The 19,327-nt window shown below is 37.3% G+C and overlaps 1 protein-coding gene across 6 annotated transcripts in view; it reads left to right on the top strand.

Moving 5' to 3' along the window:
• Nucleotides 1–19,327, top strand: part of NPAS3 (neuronal PAS domain protein 3) — a gene marked incomplete at both ends in the record, with an annotated part of 620,600 nt that overhangs the window by 182,843 nt on the left and 418,430 nt on the right. For 4 of the 6 annotated variants that reach the window (XM_084286994.1, XM_084286993.1, XM_084286992.1 and 1 more), the window contains one exon: nucleotides 901–1,145. In XM_084286994.1, coding sequence (XP_084143120.1) covers nucleotides 901–1,145 — 245 coding nt within the window. Of the gene's footprint in view, nucleotides 1–900; nucleotides 1,146–1,257; nucleotides 1,309–19,327 lie in introns of all 6 variants that reach the window. The other 2 variants (XM_084286991.1, XM_084286990.1) reach the window with 1 other exon arrangement.

The raw sequence follows: 19,327 nt of genomic DNA, 5'->3' as shown, positions 1-19,327 counted from the left end.
TTTGAGTTTACTTTGAGTTTCAGGAAAAGTCTTGATGATCCAATGCATGTTCAGCAGTTATATGCCAATTAAATAACCCAGGAATAAAAACTGTTACTTTTAGGGCTTGCATACGGGTGGTAGCAAGAGATACATTGGTAAAACAGGAATAAATGAATGTCTCTGCATTTCCACCTCCTTAGCATAAGGCAGAAGGTCTTTTCTGATCAAAAAGTTGTCTAGGAGTCTGACATATGTGGTAGTTAATTACAATCAGAAACATGAAGCACATAACTATTAACTGCTTTCTCACACCTCTGACAAAGGTTACTGTTCCCACAAAAAGACAGCTGAACAGCTCATAAAGAATAACTTCCTGAAATCCCAGCAGATTTACACTATAATACCAGACTTCTGTAAACTTATGTGACTCAGAAGCTACTTTACAACCTGTTTGGTCATCTTGGCTGCCTGCACTGCAACCCCTGTCAGAGGTGGCAATCACTTCAGACATCTGTTTCTAGCATCCTTTCCCACCAGAGTCACAATCTGGTACACATGTAGACAAAAATGGGTTGCAGTGGGTCAGCAGCAGCAATGGGATCTGTGTAGATAAACCTTGTGTTCTTGGGAATTCTTTCTTGTGACTGGCATCAGAAAAAGGAAGGATAGCCGAAGAAGCTGTTGAAATGAGTTAAGTCATTACATAGCGTGTCTACAACCAAAACTCAAGTACTATCATTAGTTTTAATTATTCAAAGACTGGAGTACCATTAAATATATCCTGAATTCTGTACATCCATACACAACAACATTTTGAAAATGTTATTTGTATAGAAGACCAGCAATGGAAAAGCAAATTGGTTAAATGTGACAGAAAACTAATATTGATGAATGCCCTACTTTGTTTATTTTCTTCAGTTTACAAGCTTTGAGGAAGGAAAAGTCCCGAGATGCTGCTCGATCTCGCCGGGGAAAGGAGAATTTTGAATTCTATGAGTTGGCAAAGTTGTTGCCGCTGCCTGCAGCCATTACCAGCCAGCTTGACAAGGCATCCATCATCCGACTTACAATTAGCTATCTGAAAATGAGGGACTTTGCTAATCAAGGCGATCCTCCATGGAACTTGAGAATGGAAGGACCTCCACCTAATACATCAGTAAAAGGTATGCTGTAAATACGTTGTATTGTATCAAACATGGCAGCCTTTAGTAACCTCTAAATTGAAATTTTTACCATCATCCTTTCTTCTTTCCCTGCATATCAAATCCTTTAAAGGGATACAAATGTGGAAATCTGAGGTCTGCATGAGAAAGACACCATGTGAAGGTGAAATGAACCTCTTATTTTATTTATTTTTATTTAACAACAAACCTGTTGATATAAGTATTACAGCTGTAAGCGTTCTGGGTAAAAGATTAAATAATTCAAAGTTATTTAGCAATGATTGCGTTACTTTTCCTGTTCTAATATTCTATAAAATAATGCATTTGAGAGGAACATGGTGTTATTCCTTGATTTGAGAACTCAATCTCTTAATTCTGTCACTAAAACTTAAAGGCAGAATCATGTCTCCCAGTTCACGAACATCACATCCAAATTTTTAAATCTTCAGATCAGAGACCAGGATTTTATTCATCATCTTTAAACATGTACAGAAATTATTTTTGACTTTTGAGCCTGTAGGCATGTATCAAGACTTCAGCCAAAATATGCTATTTTCAATATTAAATACCCTCTTTTCATGCTTAAACAAGCTGTTGGGCCACAAATGTTTTAGACATGAGTTGCCATAGAAGTCTGTTAATAGAAAAATCAGATATTTGTTTTTAGAGGCTGTATGCATGTTGGTGCTGACTAGTGCTTCTAGGAACTTGGATAAACAATGTTTTGTGTAGTTTTTTATTCATGCTATGTATATAGAAGAGTGTGATCTTGCTGTCTAATAAGTATTTTAAATTAGTGTGAGAGAACCTTATTAAACTACAACTGTCCATGAAGGGTTACTGGTACTGTCAATGCAAAGAGCTTTTACTTGCTCTTCTATTTAAAGGAAGCAAGATTAGTTAAGCAAAGTTATAATTTTCAGTGGATGGAGGGCAGTAGACATGGAGGGCAACAACCAAAGGACTTTGAGGCTGATGATTTAGTAGCTGGACATATTTGCGTCACTTCATATATTTCATTTATATTATCTGCCATGCCATATATAATCTTCATGAAGAAAAAAGGTAATAATTACATCATTCAGAGCACAAGTACAACATGGTTCATCAGGCTTCTGATATAATATGCAAATCTTCCCAATGTTTTCAGGATGAAACTCTGCTGTCAGGTAATTAAACAATGCTTCAAGAAGAGTATGAAGTAGACTCCTTGCTGTAGGATCTATGATCGGTCTGTAAAAATAAATAATTCCTTCCCAAATTCCTGTACCTAACTGACACACAGAGCTTCTACAAGCTGCCCTGTGTTACAGAAAGTCTGATGTTTGCAGGTCTCTGTGTATGTTTTAAAAGTATCTGGGATCTGTTTTTCATTATCCTCTTGTGGAATAAGAATATATTTATGAATACTGAAGCTTCCTTTTGGGCAAGGATTGTAATGAAGGAAATACTTTAAAAGGAGAATAAAACCTTATTCTTAGATAAAATATATTCTTAGATAAAAGCATAAGTAGTCTGGTCTAGATTAACATGTTTTTCTGTATAAAAAAGCTAGGTAAACAGTTAACGTCTCTCTATCCGTTGATGACATGGGTCCCATTTTTCTAGGCATGAGGGCTGTGGGGGGGATAAAGAAGGATTTTTAACTTTTGTTCTATTTGAGTAGATTTTTTTTAAAGCTGATTAGGATTTTATTTTTTGTCAGTTTAGTGAAATAATTAGTAATAATAATTCCATTGTATAAGAACTCACTGTAAGCAGGCTTAACTGTACAGTACAGGTATGCTTTATTACTTCACCAGTTCTCTTTACACAGTAAACCTGTTTACACATTCTGATCAAACATTTGTGAAATGACATCAAAAGAAATTAATTTTTGTTTATTAAGGTTGCTTTTTGCTGACCTTAAAGAAGTTCATATTGATAAGCTCATGTAAAGAGCTTGCAGCTTCATATGAAGTACAGCTGATAATTCTACAATGAAACACTGGATGTTATAACTTGTGCAAGTCCAAGCAATCTCCTGAATAAACTCAAAGGTATTTGGAAAATTATATGAGAGGTACTTATGCTGCATAGGCAACTACTCCCCTGTGTTACTCCCCCCATCCCCCTGCAATGTGATGGTCTGCTTATGTTAATAATTAAATTTCAAAGCCTAGTTTTAAATTTGTTCCCCAGTACTGTACAGCAATTTAATCATTTTAATTGAGTATTTCAGGAAGGTCCTTTACTCTGCCCTGTATTTATCACAGCTTTTCTTAAAAGTCTATAAAGGCTGATGAGTAGGTTCTCTTATGCCTATTGTGTACTGATCACTACAAGTTTTGTTTGCAAATGAACACTCAGGTGACTTCATATAATATTTTCAGAGTCAATTACTTCATGGAAATATCTTGAGCAATTGGGAAGTAACAGATAGTTTTCTCCACTATTTAAGAAATATCCGTATTGTTATAATACAGATCAAATCTAAAACGAACATGATGCATTATTCAAGAAATGACCAGGCATTCTCAGCAGTGTTTCAGCTAAATAACTGATGATTGTAACCTTTAAAGAAATCTCATTGTGGTGACTATTGGTAAATCATTTCTCCATTCATAGTAATCTTTATTTAGAGGCTATCTAGAAACCATTATATCTTTTATTAATCTTAAAAGCAATAGCCAATGATTTGACATTTGCTAAAAATGGATAAATCTTCCATCAGCAGACTTCAGTCAATTTTTTGGGTGCATTGTCTAAGGCCTTCTATATGTAGGAAGTATTAGACCTTGTAAACAAATACACAATTTGCAGCAGATGAGTTTAAAGATTAAAGTTCTTAAAGATCAGGACATAATTCCTATAGGGCAGAAAATATCCAAAAGTTATTTAGAGTCAGTAAGAATAAAATTGTTATTCTTTGCATAGTACATACAGTATGTTATGAATAACAGTACTATTTCTCTTGTTTCCAACCCTCCTGAAGTCTTTTTTTGACTCCCAGTGTTTAAGGGAAATATTCTGAGGAGAAAAGTAAATGAAATACTAAGCTTTTTGTTTTTTCACTGAGTGACTCTGCTGAAAACTCTGATCTGAGAATGGAAGAATTCTTATAGCACTTTCTGTGTGTTCAGACAGTAGTGGTGTCTTAGGTGGCATGTCACTTGAAGGCCTCCCATGTGTTTTGATTACCTGACCTTATATTTTTATATTCTTTTCCACTATGTGATTTGTTTTCACCAAGCTATATATATTTTTTTTCCAAGTCAAGAAAGAAAGGGAGAGAAGGAAGTGTAAGGTGCTGTTATGTTCTGTGATGTGTGGAATGTCTGTGGCTGAAGTGAAGTCATACCATGTAACTCCTTTCTGGGTGAGCTTTGGACCCTAGTACTAAATTGGGATCACCATCACTGTAAAAGGAAGGCTCCTGACTCTTCGTCTTGAACACAGTTGTTAGCACTTGCCATTTCTGTTTCTTTTGAAGCAGCAGTCAATGCAGTAGTCTCTGCCTAATTCTGTAAACCCTTTTGGAAACTTGCTATAATGACTTTTATTCTTTTTTTTAGTAAACTGTGGTTGTTTTTGGCTTTGGAAATGCAATTGTTTGTGCAGGGCCATGAGTATAATTCCCTGCTGAAGAATATGACAATGGAAACTAAGAGTGTGTGAGACAAATTTAGGTGTCTTTTCTTTGAATGAAAAAAAGTAATTAAGAGGTTATCTGCAATCTCAAGTTTTAAATGGTTTTATTGTGCTTTATTTTGTTTAAGCCAAAAATTATTTTACCTGTGTAAGATAATCTTGCTTATCTTCTGTCTTGAGAGAAGATGAGGTGAATGAGATTGTAGGTGAGGAGTGAAAAGGACTTCAGTAAACAATGCTGACTGGCATGTCACTTTTACTTTAGCTATCTCTTCTTTTAGCATTACATGGTCTGAAATCAAGTAGCTTTACACATCTGTGTTCTGAAATTAATACGTTGGCATATGAAAAGAAATCAGATGTTGTCAAAAGTTTGTGGAGGACTAAAGTATTTTTCTATATTGCTCTTGTCTTATAACTAAATATGACTCTGAAGTGTTACCTGTAATAAAGCATTCAGTGTCACTTCAACTCTGCATTGGTGAGAAAATGAAAAATCTTTTGACAATCACCAGAAGAACACACATACTTTAAAAAAAAAAAAAAAAGTTGCACGTTTCCTTCAAACTATCATGCTTTTCAAAGGGTCAGTTATCAGTGCAAACAAAGTATAAAAGTACAGGTTAAAAATGAACTTTGTTTTATCATACTGTGGAACTTGGGGTTGAGTCCAGTGCTTTGAATTCTCTGGGAAAGAAAATAAGCAATAATAATAGTTGGAAAGCATGGTACTAGTTATCCCAAATGTAAAGTAGGATTACCTTCATTAATTTAAATAACTTTTTATAATACTTTTTATGCTAGATAAGTACACATTTTTAAGAGGTAAATAAATAGTTCCCTTCTGAATCATCTTATTGTGAGTAATCATAAGTAATATATAATATTAAGTAATATTATCTCGTCACCTCTTACATTTTAAATGTTGTCTCCTGGGTAGGAGAGGCAAGACAGTACAAGCCTTCTGCTGCTAAACCTCACAAACTGATAAACTTTCCTCTGAGATCACCTTCCTTTCTGAGCTGCCATGCACTTCCTTCTCAGGGAAACTATCCATAGAGGTGAAGAAATAAACTTTCTACCTCAACGTTTTTGGTCTGAGACGCTGTTTTTCACTGTCAGACGGGAAAAGATCATTCAGATGGCACAGCAAATATATTTTAACACATGATTTGGCAATATTGTTTGTCGTGAAAAGGGCCTCTAAATCTGGCTGTCCAGCTTCACATGGAACTTCTGCTCTTGTGCTGGAGAATCCTTGATAGTGTTGTAATTTATTACTCCATATCTTGCAGGCATTTTTCTTATTGATAGGAAAATCTGATTCCTCTTGGTGCAAAAGCTGCTATACAGTGCTTTGGCTGTGTAGAAGTATCAAACACTGATTTTAAATGTATTATCTACCCATTCTAAACCTGTTTATTTGGTCATAGAGGTAGTGCGGTTGTGGTAAGTTGTTTAATCGCCTATTACAAAGATTAAAGAAAAAGTCTATTAGGTGATGTTTAAATGTAGAAAGTGAGTGCTGGAAATTTCAGGCAGTCAGCAGTAAAAAGATAACGTTCTTTGTGAGAATTATTGATGGTTTTCTAGTATGAAAGATATGGAACCCAAAATGAGGTAGCTCTGTTTGAATCTCATTGTGATAGATAAGATGAATTGAATACTGGACTCGGACTTTGTGGTTGCCTAGTGACAAGTGATCATGACCTGATTGCTTTCAATCTCTGCAAATGGAGTAGGGTGCCAACCAATATACTCAGTGCTTTGGAGGGACTAATTATCTAATGGCGTAACTTATATGTGAAATTGATTGTGAGGAAAAATTTAGATAGAGAAATTAGAATAGAAGTTTACTAGAACTCTCACAGGAAAAACATGAAGTGATGGTTTTCTAGGCACCTGAAAATTATAAAATGGCATAATTTTTCAGAATGAAAGTGAATGCAATAATAAACACATCTATGTGTATTTATGTAAAACTTTGGGAATAAAAGGGGAATATATAGCAATTAAGATAAATTGGAATATCTAAGGTGCAGAAAGTTGACAAAGAAAAGAGGAAACATGAAAAATGAATGGGGGCTCCATTGCCCAGCATATCAGTAAAACAACTGAAAATATTCAGATCTCCTTGGGCTTGATAGTTCTTTATCATAGATACATGGTAATATATTTTTTTTTTAGATATGCTCTATGCTCATACAGTTCTGACATCCTGACATTTTTTATTTTATTTTATTTTATTTTTTACCAATGGAGATTCCAACGTAGAAAATTTTGCTAATAACATGAGCAGCAGTGGAAAATGTACCTTTGTTTATAGCTTAGTCCCTGCAATCCCAATGCACACTGCTGTGCAAAACATGGCCTATCCCATAGGCCATTATTCCCATGTTATTACAAGGAATCTTTGTGGACAACTCATCTTGAAGTACCACATTTCCAAGACAGATAAATGTCCTAACGGATTGGAAACAAAATCAGATGATAAACAGTTCATACTATACCCTTTGTCAGTACTGTACAAAACTGTTCGTTAACTGAAAAACAGTTGGTGGCATCCAGTAGAGCTAATCTTGAATAAATCAAATGACCTGGGATAACTTATATCAAAGGGCTCTAAAAACCCTGAAAATATATTTGTCCCACTAAATTAATTTTAAATGCATCTCTTTCATGTCATGGAAGTTGTAGATAGATAAGATTGCAAGGGGAAAAGTTTAAAAAGAAAAACTGGAATGACATGAGTTCTGAAGGTACCAGTGGAGAGACATGGGTAAATGAAGATTAGTCTGTCATCAGTTATAGACATACTACTGGGGAAATTAAGGAAAAGGTAAGGGTAAAATTATATTTTTTTCAATAAACATGGATAAGTGAAAAGTAGTTTTTGTAAAACAAAGCCTAATTCTCTGAGGTTGCTACTCAATTAACAAAGATATACAGTCTATACTTAAATATTTTTAAGGCATTTAATTTACTGGTTCATAAGACTTTAGTTTTAAAATAGTGGAATATTATATTGGCAGATCACACCTTGCCATTAACTGATCAGTTATAACTGATCTTGGAAAGCAGATCTAAAAGAAAGGTATTATTAACAAAGGAGCTTCTGTGGATTTCTTCAGAAACTGCTCTGGACATGATCAGCAATAATCTGACAGTAAATATGGCTGCTGATTTAAAATTTGCAAATTACAATGATGTTTGATCAAAAGATCATTGACAATGATCTGTGCAACTTAGTAAATCAAACATTTTTTTTTTTCTCCAGTACAACGAAATAGAAAAATAAATTGTTCTTTAGTCTTATAATCATACTAGTCATTTTCATACTGACTATCCTAAATCCAGGATAGTGGCTGTTGCTTTGTAGTTGCTTTGTAGTTAATTTTTTTTACAAGACTTGGAAATGTTTTGGTTTTCTTGTGATGCAGAACAGGAATAATGTGAAAAGCACTTTTCAGGTTTTTTTTTTTTAATGAGGAAAAAAGAACCTACCTGATACTTGAAGAGCTAGCAGAAATGATAGAATGATTTAGTTTCTGATGGTGCTTTATTTGTGTCATAAAAAGTTCTATCCATCACTTGTGTGGAGACGCAAAACATTTACTGCTGGTAACAAATTAATGCTCTTTCTAAAATGTTGTCAATCAGATGTCAGTGCCTGGAAGAGTTGTTTATTGCTAGAACTCCACCTTACAACTTAACAATTAAATAGCAAAACAACCAAACAGTAATTGTTTTTATGAGCAAGAAAATAGAACAGGTGACGTTAATGTTTTTTTCTCTTACTTGAAGCTGCTATTTTATTTCCATTCTATTGTACTACAATTCATCTTCTGTTTTCTCTTCTTCTACACTGGTTTGGCCATTTTTGCATTTTCTTTGTTCTTTTAATACAATTAATTTATTTTTAAATTTACAATTTATTCAGTTTATTTTTCTTGGCCAGTTATTATTTCCTCTTTTCAGTTTCGGTGTTGACTCTTCCATTTTGTATTCCTTCAATTATCACTGTGTGTGCAGCTACAGTTCTTCAATTCTGAGTGCAGTCTTGGTAATGAAAAACTCATGAAAACCCACCAGAAGAAAATAATAATAAAAAATAACTGCTTCAGTCTGCCATCCTTCAATATGCATGTCTATGGACAGTCATCCACTCTATCATTCAAAATTCATGTAATTTTCTCATTCTAGTGAAAAGATAGTATTTTAATTCTAATTCATGGCTGGGAATATTGACAGTATGGGCTGAGTGGGTTTTCACAAGAGCATGGCCTTCAGCAATGGACTGAAAATACATCAGGAGGAGAATTTTATTGACAGTTGCATGGGTTGCAACTTTGGTGATTATAGTAAAATAAGACAGGGAGAACTTTCAATTTAAAAACAAGTTAATTTCTTGATTTCATTTTATAATCATGTGTATTGTTAAGGAGAGTTAATTACTCATCCAGAAGAAATTTGTGTAAAGGTTGATACCACAACAGTCTGCTTTTCCAAAACCCTTAATAAAATGTTTCCATATGATTTTACGTTCATGTTTTATGTTGCATGGGTTAACTCCAGGTGGTCTTTTTTAGAAGCATGAATATCTTAAATAATATGTACAGTCTACATAACTTTTTCAAATAATGCACATGATGGGGTTAGCCAATTACAGATGTGCAATAAATCTGGTGTGCCAAAAATGCTTGTTCTGCTTTTTGCTTATACTAATCAGAAACAGACAAAAAATAATCATTGCTGTAGTTTTGATATGTAAAATGAAAAAAGGCTGTTGCTATCTGTAGGGTTATATGACAAAAGTGTTCTTTGTCTTTTCATTTGTCCTATTTTGAACAGAAGACAAGTGACTTTGCTGTGAAGAATGGTTTGAACAGAGTCTCTGTAAAGGTTATATTGTAGTGATCTATTTTGTAAGTGGTTGAAGAATTGGATCTTATGGTTGGATTTAAACGTTTCAGTATAGGCATCATACCTGAATCTCCTCAGCTGAGCAAAGAATGTAAGAACATGCTTAAAGTCCTGCTAACTTCAATAAAGTTTAGCAATACCTTTCTTTTATTAATGTAGTTTACTGGATTTCTGGGTCGTCTGAACTCCTACCACATACTTCCAGAGAAGTTAATTCTTTCTTTAGATTTCATTGAGATCTTAGAGGGTGATAATAAATGCATCTGTATAAAAAGAAGAATAAATAGATTAACCACCTGATAATGAATGTAGCAGTCCTTAAACATGCACACACACATGCAAAAAAAAGATGTTTTGCTTATGAATAAGCTATTTAAATTTTTATTTACTCATTTTTTTTTACCAGAGTTACATCATGCCACGTTACAGGTCAACAGTTATGACTCAAATATTTTGTCTCAAATGAAAGAAAAACTATTTCTAATGGAAGGAGCAAATCTGGTTTTACATCTCATATGCTTACAATTATATATTTATTAGTATTTTCTAAAGTGACTGTCTAAATATTTGGCATAAATAATGGAGCTGTGGAAATGAAGTTTAAAGTAGATGGATTTAATAATAACTCTTAATTTTTGTGTAATAGCTGTGTCAGATACCTGTGGTTAACAGAGCAAGATTTCGGTATTCAAGGTAGAATTTCAAAACCAAAGTGCAGTTATTTTATATCTATATAAAATGCAAATATAACCACAGTCTAACCAATGCTTGACCACAATATCAACGCAGCCTAATTTCTGCAGCTCTTCTCTTTGAAGATGGAGGAAGGAAATCGAGTTTCCACCAAATCCCTATGCTCTTGTGGTCTCCCATTTCAATCAGGGATATAAAGTAGAATACAATGAATCCATAGTAAAGACTTTCCCAGGACATTAGAGAGATCAGTAAAAACTGTTTTCATTAGCTGTCTGTAATTAAAGAACACCCTTCATAGAGAGCTTACAATTTAGAGAACATGTAAGCCTCTACATCTCTCTGAGGCTGAGCAAAATAGGAATCTCCATACCACTGGGAACTTAGGTGAGGCTATACAATATTCAGCTCCTTTAAGAAACATGTTTTTTGTTTGTTTGCTGGCTTTCAAGCCAAGATGAATATTTTTCTTTTTAAATCCATTTAAATTAGTCATACTGTGATTCCTGTTTCTAAGGAAGGAAAGAAAAGCAAATCCCTAATAAACTACTTAACTCCAGTTGTGCTACAGTCATCTTCATAATTGGAGCTGTTACAAAACGTTTACCTTAATTTCAGTGCTTGAGCATGTCAGTCCCTATAATTTTTACACAGTTAGCCCAGTGCATCTGCACAAGCATGCATGTGTTGTCACTCTGCATTCTATTTGTATTATATAAAAACTGTTTTTGCTTTGCTTTGCATGGGGTGGTGCCACATTTAAGTACAAAATTCCATGTCTTATTTCATCATCTGGAAAGTCATTAAATGCATATTCATAAAAAGAAGATGGAGGAATATTTTTGTTCACATTTTTACGCATACAGAGAATTCCCAACCATTGCATACAGCAAGCAGAATGATATTGTCAACTTTATCTCACTTTACAATTTATAGAAAACCACAACTGCGTAGAAGTTTAGGAAAGATCAGGAGCTGGTTTTTCCTTGCTTTTTTAAAGTACATGTGATATTTCTGTAACTATCAGAACAACTCTACATTTATGTATCCCCTTTCAAATTTGAATTGCTGTGTATGCCAGCTGTTTCTCATCCTCTTGATGAAGCCGAACAGCGCTGATAATGCTAATAGAGAAATTGAGGCATATACAGATTTAGGGCTAGCTTTTCAAAAGAGCACAGCACCCCAACTGGGGCCAGATTTCAAAAGATCTCTGATCCTATTCAGCAACAAAATAAATAGCCAGATTTTCAAAAGATTTCAGCACTTTGGTAATCTGATCATAAGAAGCAGCTGCTGAGCACATTTGCAAAGCCAGCCAAGAGTGACTTGCTCAGTATCACATGAGAAGCGTGTGGTTGAGCAGGGAATAGAGCCCTCTTCCTATGTCCTAAGATTGAGTCCAGTTCTTTAGCAAGAAGGTCATCTTCATGTCCTTTGCAAGAATACTGTATTAGTGAGCATTTCACCAGAAAATTTAACCCATTTCTGTGAATAGTTTTCAGAATAACTATTAGAACATATACTCAGGCTGGATAACAAAGTAATCAAATACTTTTGATTACTTTTTTGGAGAAGTACTTTTAATCAGTTTCATATTAAAACTCTGTGTTATATTGTCTTAACTAGGTATACCTTGAAAAATAATCCCTACATTATTTTTAAAGACTTCATTGCCAAGTGTTACAGTGTCACAAAAAAAAAAAAAAAAAAAAAAAAAAAGGAAGTAAGTAGATATTCTAAGAAATATGAGAAGTCCACAGAAGCCTGTGACAAGTGTCCAGGTGTGATTTTCTGTGGGCTTCCACCCTAACACCATTTTCTGAATGATGCATAATTTTCCTTTTTTTTTTTTTTTTTTTTTGACATTTTAAATATTTGTTTCTGTCCCTTCCTGTAGTTGGTAGAAATGAGAAGTTTAGTTTTCTCCTTATTTTGTGTATAAACTCTAGCTTCATGTCTGGCTCTCTGTACCTTCTAGTTTCTATCCTTTTTTTTTTTCCCTCCTGGTTTTTTTTTTTTTTTTTTGTTATCCTGAAGACTTAATGGGCAAGCTTCACATATACTACTAAGGAACTGAGAGGAAAAGTAACGGCTCACTCAGCCTCATTGTACATTTTGCTTTTGTAGTCATTTTCCAACAACTTCACAAGACATAAAGGAACTGCAATCTTCATGCAGATGGCTGAATTGAGAGGCCACATGGCTGCCTTGAGATGATAAGTCTTTTACAAGGTCTGCATATTGAGTTCACCTATTACCAGCCTTGGAGCCAACCCCATAGATGTTCCTTGGGTAGAGGTATTATGCACAGCCAGTGCTCAGAGAGTTTTCCAGTGTATGCTCACTCGCAGCTTTGGTACTCTTTGGTCTCTAGCAGTGATGATGCCAGAGAATACGGTGTAGGCATTATCTTTGAAGATGCCCATGTGTGTCCTGAAAGTGCTGGTCTTTCACCTGCTGAACAAAAAGAAAAATTTGGGGGAAAGCTCTGTTCAGTTTGAAATGAACTGCATACAAAGGATATGATGGTCATGAAGTGATTGGCTCTTGAAGTGGAGAGCACTTGCAGAACTTTTTTTGTTAAGGTACAATGTTAAGCAGCTGTGGTAAGCATCCAGTCTGACCCTTTGCAGACTCAAGACAAAACCTCATCCAGTAATTTCTGCATCTGTTTGAGATACAGGTTTATCTCTTAAGAAGGTATCTTATGTTGATGTAAAGCATTTAAATGATAAAGAATCAACTACATCCCTGGGCAGATTGTTCCAACGGTTAATTACTGTCACTGTGAAAAAAGTGTGCCTCATTTGTAGTCTTATTTCAGCTTCAGCTTCCAAACACTGGATCTTGTTATGCCTTTTTCACTAGATTAATGAGCTGCCTACTGTCAGAAATCTCTTCCACATGTAGGTATTGTGATCCTCTTAACCTTCTTTTCAGTAACTAAATAAATTGAGCTTTCTTAGTCTTTCACTATAGGGAATGACTTTCAGAAGTCTAATCACTCTTGTAGTTCTTATTTGAGTCCTATCCAATTTTCTAAGATTTTCAGAATGGAGAAAACCACAGCTGAACACAATATTTCAATAACAGTGTCATAAGAGCCAGAAATAAAAATTCCAGTGTCTATTCCAGTGTGATATTCTCTGGCTTATCTCAGCAAAATATTTAATGTGCATTTTGGTGTAATACAAATAGTGTTGTTTGTTTTTTTTTTTTTTTTTTTTTTTTATTTGGAAATTAACATCTATTTGCCTCTCACTGTAGTGGTTCTGGAAAAGGTTTAAACAATGTCAAGAGGCAAATTCTCAGGAATAATTGTGAATGCTGAAGGTTACCCGTAGTTTGTCTCAAGAGCAGAGTTATTTCCGTAGGAATAGACTGTGGTAGAGAGAACTGAATTTAGAGAGTGGGCACCACAAGGTAAGATTGTGGAAGTGATATTTTGAGGAACAAAGCTTTCATAGTTGGGATATTGAATGGGCCAGAAGAGGTACAACCACAATGTTGGCTTGCCTGCACAATCCAGAAGATCTCTCCAAACAAGCATCTGCCCCCACAGACACACATTCACAATCCTGTGGTGCACAGAAGTTAAGGCTTTGCAAGGAAAATGAAGTCACTTTTTAAAGACAGTATGTTAATTGAAACCAAAATTTGTATGGAAATTAGAAGAAAAGCCATTCTGAGTCCATACTTCCCTTGGTTCAAAATTAGAGCTAAGTGAACTCAGGCTATCTGCATGGTTTCAGTTCAGCTGTCTCTAGCATTTTATTGTAATGGAAAGAGACATGAGCCTTATCTGCAAGGAAAAGTGCCTTCTTCAGACCCAGGTTCATGATTATAAACTAAGCTTCAGATTTTGTCAGTGACTTCCTTTAGTTCATGTTTTCAAAAAGTAAATTCTAAAAGTAACAGACACAGATTTTAGGCTATCAGCCATTTCATTCTGTGAATTGCTTTGGGAGAAAAATATTTTACGTTCTTTTTAGTCCTGTACAAGAGCTGTCTCCTCAGACTCCTGGGTCAATTCCCTTAACTTTCCAAAAATGTTCTTACATTCTTTTTACAACTTTAACCCAGACAGCAGTCTTTTGGACACCTCAGGAGAACCTCCATTTGCGCTTCAGCTCTCACTTCAGAGGCATGGGATTTTGTCTGCCCTCAAAAATTTGGGGTGACTACTTCAATTCTATGCAACATTAAATGAAGTGATATCAGAACTTGAAGTCTTGCTGCTCTTGTTTGTGAAGCATGTGTTTCAGAAAGGAAACCTGTGGCTCTGAGACAGCAGCACTCACCACTGCTCTGCTTGATATGCTGTTACAGGTCGACTGAAGACATATTTGACTCTTATCTCTGTCACTATCTTCCCTCATCTTGTGTTACCCAACTCTTCAATTTACCTTAACTGTATTTGCCCTGTCTTCTTTCCCTTAACTATTTGCTAGGGTTGGATTACTCGTAACAATGGCCAAAATTAAAGAGTGCTTTGGCTTTTTTGTCTACATGGTTGGTTTTGTGTTGTAAAAGGATAAAGTGGATAACTGTATTCATTTGCACAACTCCTCCACAGAACTTTTAAAACTATTTAAAAGAAAAAAAAAAAAAAGGTAAACCTAAATAAGGGTACACAGTATTTGGGTGGGTATGTCAGCTTACAGGTCATTTCTGCGATTAATAGAGTTTTTCTTTGTATATAATCATGTGTTTTAGTAAGTTACAGTGGAGTTAACAAGAAAGTTAAATAAGTTACAGTAGAGTTTACAAGAAATTTAAAATCATCTGAGTCCATCTGTAGTATATTTTATGCTTCTAATGATTTCATTTTAATGTCTCTGTTTAGTTTCATACTGATCATTTATACTGACAAAAAAAGAAAAAGCAAGGAACCTGCCATCAATCATTCGTTTAATCAAGTAGCAAAAGTAGATAAATAAACATACTGAGTTAATTATTTCTCTGTACGTAATGATTGACAATAATGGTAATTTATTCCCTTTTTTAACCTTTGACTGCTAGTATAGTTGGGATTAATAGACACTGACAAAATGAGAAGAAATACATTTTTGAAAGTCACTGAACATTGCTAATGTTGGAGTGCTTTCCCCTGAAACTTTTCTCTGAAGATGCATCAGATCTATGTCATGCTATTTCTCACACCTTTTTGTGCTGTGTTTCATGCCATTTTCATGACTGATATTAGTTTACAGACATATGACCAGGAATATTTTATAAATAAAGAAGCTTTTGGGGATTTACAATATTGCATCTTCACATTTATTGGAGATAAATGTGGAGATTTGAAGATCTCAAAATACTTTGCACATGTTATTGCAGAGTCTATTCAAAAGCTAACAGAACAAGTCAATGTTACAGCTACTAAATTGTCATCTGCACCATCCATCAGACAACATTTCTTCCATATGAATAATCTTTTCCCCCTTCTCAATATTTGTGGGTCTGTCCAAAGCAGGGAGAGGATTTTTCAAACCCTTTTGTAGAATTCCAAAAGCAGCTCTCACTGATAGGGATGCAGAGAAGTCAATTCAACCATGTCTCCCAGCCTTTCACCACCAAATTGTGTCCCCGTGACTCAACAGGCACCTCAATGTATTCCTGTTAATCAGTTACCCTAACTTCTAAAAGGTATTTGTCATAAATAATACTCCTTTATATTAGTACAGGAGTATGGTTTCGTGAACAAAATATGATGAGGACATTTTGCAGGTGTTTTTGAAATACTGTGTAATGTTGTGACATTCAAGGCCAAAGCTCATCTGGAGCTCAATCTGGCTACTGCCGTTAAAGATAACAAAAAACGTTTCTATAAATACATCAACACAAAAAGGAGGACTAAGGAGAATCTCCATCCTTTACTGGATGCGGGGGGAAACTTAGTTACAAGAGATGAGGAAAAGGCGGAGGTGCTCAATGCCTTCTTTGCCTCAGTCTTTAGCGGCAATACCGGATGTTCTCTGGATACTCAGTACCCTGAGCTGGTGGAAGGGGATGGGGAGCAGGATGTGGCCCTCATTATCCATGAAGAACTGGTTGGTGACCTGCTACGGCACTTAGATGTGCACAAGTCGATGGGGCCGGATGGGATCCACCCAAGGGTACTGAGGGAACTGGCAGAGGAGCTGGCCAAGCCACTGTCCATCATTTATCAACAGTCCTGGCTATCAGGGGAGGTTCCAATCGACTGGCGGCTAGCAAACGTGACGCCCATCTACAAGAAGGGCCGGAGGGTAGACCCGGGAAACTACAGGCCTGTCAGTTTGACCTCACTGCCAGGAAAGCTCATGGAGCAGATCCTCCTGAGAGTCATCATGCAGCACTTGCAGGGCAAGCAGGCGATAAGGCCCAGTCAGCATGGCTTTATGAAAGGCAGGTCATGCCTGACGAACCTGATCTCCTTCTATGACAGAGTGACGCGCTGGGTGGATGAGGGAAAGGCTGTGGATGTGGTCTACCTTGACTTCAGCAAGGCTTTTGACACCGTCTCCCACAGCATTCTCCTCAAGAAACTGGCTGCTCTTGGCTTGGACTGGCGCACGCTTCGTTGGGTTAGAAACTGGCTGGATAGCTGGGCCCAAAGAGTCGTGGTGAATGGAGCCAAGTCCAGTTGGAGGCCAGTCACTAGTGGCGTCCCCCAGGGCTCGGTGCTGGGGCCGGTCCTCTTTAATATCTTCATCGATGATCTGGACGAGGGCATCGAGTGCACCCTCAGTAAGTTCGCAGATGACACCAAGTTAGGTGCATGTGTCGATCTGGTTGAGGGTAGGAAAGCTCTGCAGGAGGATCTGGATAGGCTGCACCGATGGGCTGAGGTCAACTGCATGAAGTTCAACAAGGGCAAGTGCCGGGTCCTGCACCTGGGGCGCAATAACCCCAAGGAGAGCTACAGGCTGGGAGAGGAATGGTTGGAGAGCTGCCAGGCAGAGAAGGACCTGGGAGTGATGGTGGATAGTCGGCTGAATATGAGCCAGCAGTGTGCTCAGGTAGCCAAGAAGGCCAACGGCATCCTGGCTTGTATCAGGAACAGCGTGACCAGCAGGGCTAGGGAGGTGATCGTCCCCCTGTACTCAGCTCTGGTGAGGCCGCACCTCGAGTACTGTGTTCAGTTTTGGGCCCCTCACTACAAGAAGGACATCGAGGTGCTTGAGCGGGTGCAGAGAAGGGCGACGAAGCTGGTGAGGGGCCTGGAAAACAAGTCCTACGAGGAGCGGCTGAGGGAGCTGGGCTTGTTCAGCCTGGTGAAGAGGAGACTCAGGGGTGACCTTATCGCTCTTTATAGGTACCTCAAGGGAGGCTGTAGCGAGGTGGGGGTTGGCCTGTTCTCCCACGTGCCTGGTGACAGGACGAGGGGGAATGGGCTTAAGTTGAGCCAGGGGAGTTTTAGGTTAGATGTTAGGAAGAACTTCTTCACTGAAAGGGTTGTGAGGCACTGGAACAGGCTGCCCAGGGAAGTGGTGGAGTCACCATCCCTTGAAGTCTTCAAAAGACGTTTAGATGTAGAGCTTAGGGATATGGTTTAGTGGAGGGCTGTTAGCGTTAGGTCAGAGGTTGGACTCGATGACCTTGAGGTCTCTTCCAACCTAGAAATTCTGTGATTCTGTGATTCAAACAAGTAGAAGGCTTTGTGTATAATATACTTTTCACCTAGTTTGAATGGTGCGTCAATGAACAAAATACTACTTCTATTAGAAATAAACTGATTTTATTCATGTGTTTCCTGTAATATTTCAATAAGTATTGTTACATATTTCAAACATGAAAAAGCTTTGCATTTGGATCTGTATGTTTCAGTAACTGAACCCAGAATTTCAGAGGCACAAATATGTAAGTCGTGATTTTACAGCTTTTGTTTGGATCTGTTTTTTTTTGTTTTGTTTCCTGAAAGCGTGACCTAGTTGTACATAACCGGATAATCTCCAAAATTCTATGTTTCTTCAGGTGTTCAAATATTGAAATGATTTCTTCCACTCACAAATGGCATGTTATATGGTTCCTTTGTATTCCTTCATCAAGGAACAAATCATAGAATCATAGACTATCCCGAGCTCGAAGGGACCCATAAGGATCATCAAGTCCAATTCCTGGCACCACACAGGTCTACTCAAAAGTTTAGACCGTGTGACTAAGTGCACAGTCAAATCACTTTTTAAATTTAGACAGCCTTGGTGCAGTGATTACTTCACTGGGGAGCCTGTTCCAGTGTGCAACCACTCTCTCAGTGAACAACCTCCTCCTGATGTCCAGCCTAAACTTCTCCTGCCTCAGCTTAACACCATTCCCGCAGGTCCTATCACTGGTGTTTACAGAGGATAGCTCACCTGCCTCTCCACTCCCCCTCACGAGGAAGTTGTAGACTGCGATGAGGTTCACCCCCCCAGCCTCCTCTTCTCCAGGCTGAACAGGCCATGTGACCTCAGCTGCTTCTCATATGTCTTCCCCTCTAGCCCTTCACCATTTTCGTCGCTCTGCTCTGGACACTCTCCAACAGTTTTACATCCTTTTTGTACTGTGGTGCCCAGAACTGCACACAGTACTTGAGGTGAGGCTGCACTAGCGCAGAGTAGAACAGGACAATCACCTCCCTCGACCGAGTAGCAATGCTGTGCTTGATGCACCCCAGAATGCAGTTGGCCCTCCTGGCTGCCTGGGCACACTGCTGGCTCATATTCAACTTGCTGTCAACCACAACCCCCACATCCCTCTCTGCGGGGCGGCTCTCCAGCGTCTCGTCGCCCAGTCTGTATGTATTACCAGGGTTGCCCCGTCAAAGGAGGACAGAGATGATATTTTTCCGTATACTGGCTCTCATGGACTCGTTTCAATCCCAAACAAACAAACAACCAAAACAACAACAACAAAACCTTGTTCAGTTTGAGGAGAGATACAAAGTTTCAGAAAGAAGTTAGTTGTTG

Source organism: Netta rufina, assembly GCF_964035555.1.
Source record: "Netta rufina genome assembly, chromosome: 5".
In the NCBI taxonomy this organism is placed as follows: Eukaryota; Metazoa; Chordata; class Aves; order Anseriformes; family Anatidae; genus Netta; species Netta rufina.
Note: the sequence above shows the minus strand (reverse complement) of the source record. Positions and strands in the feature narration are given on the sequence as shown.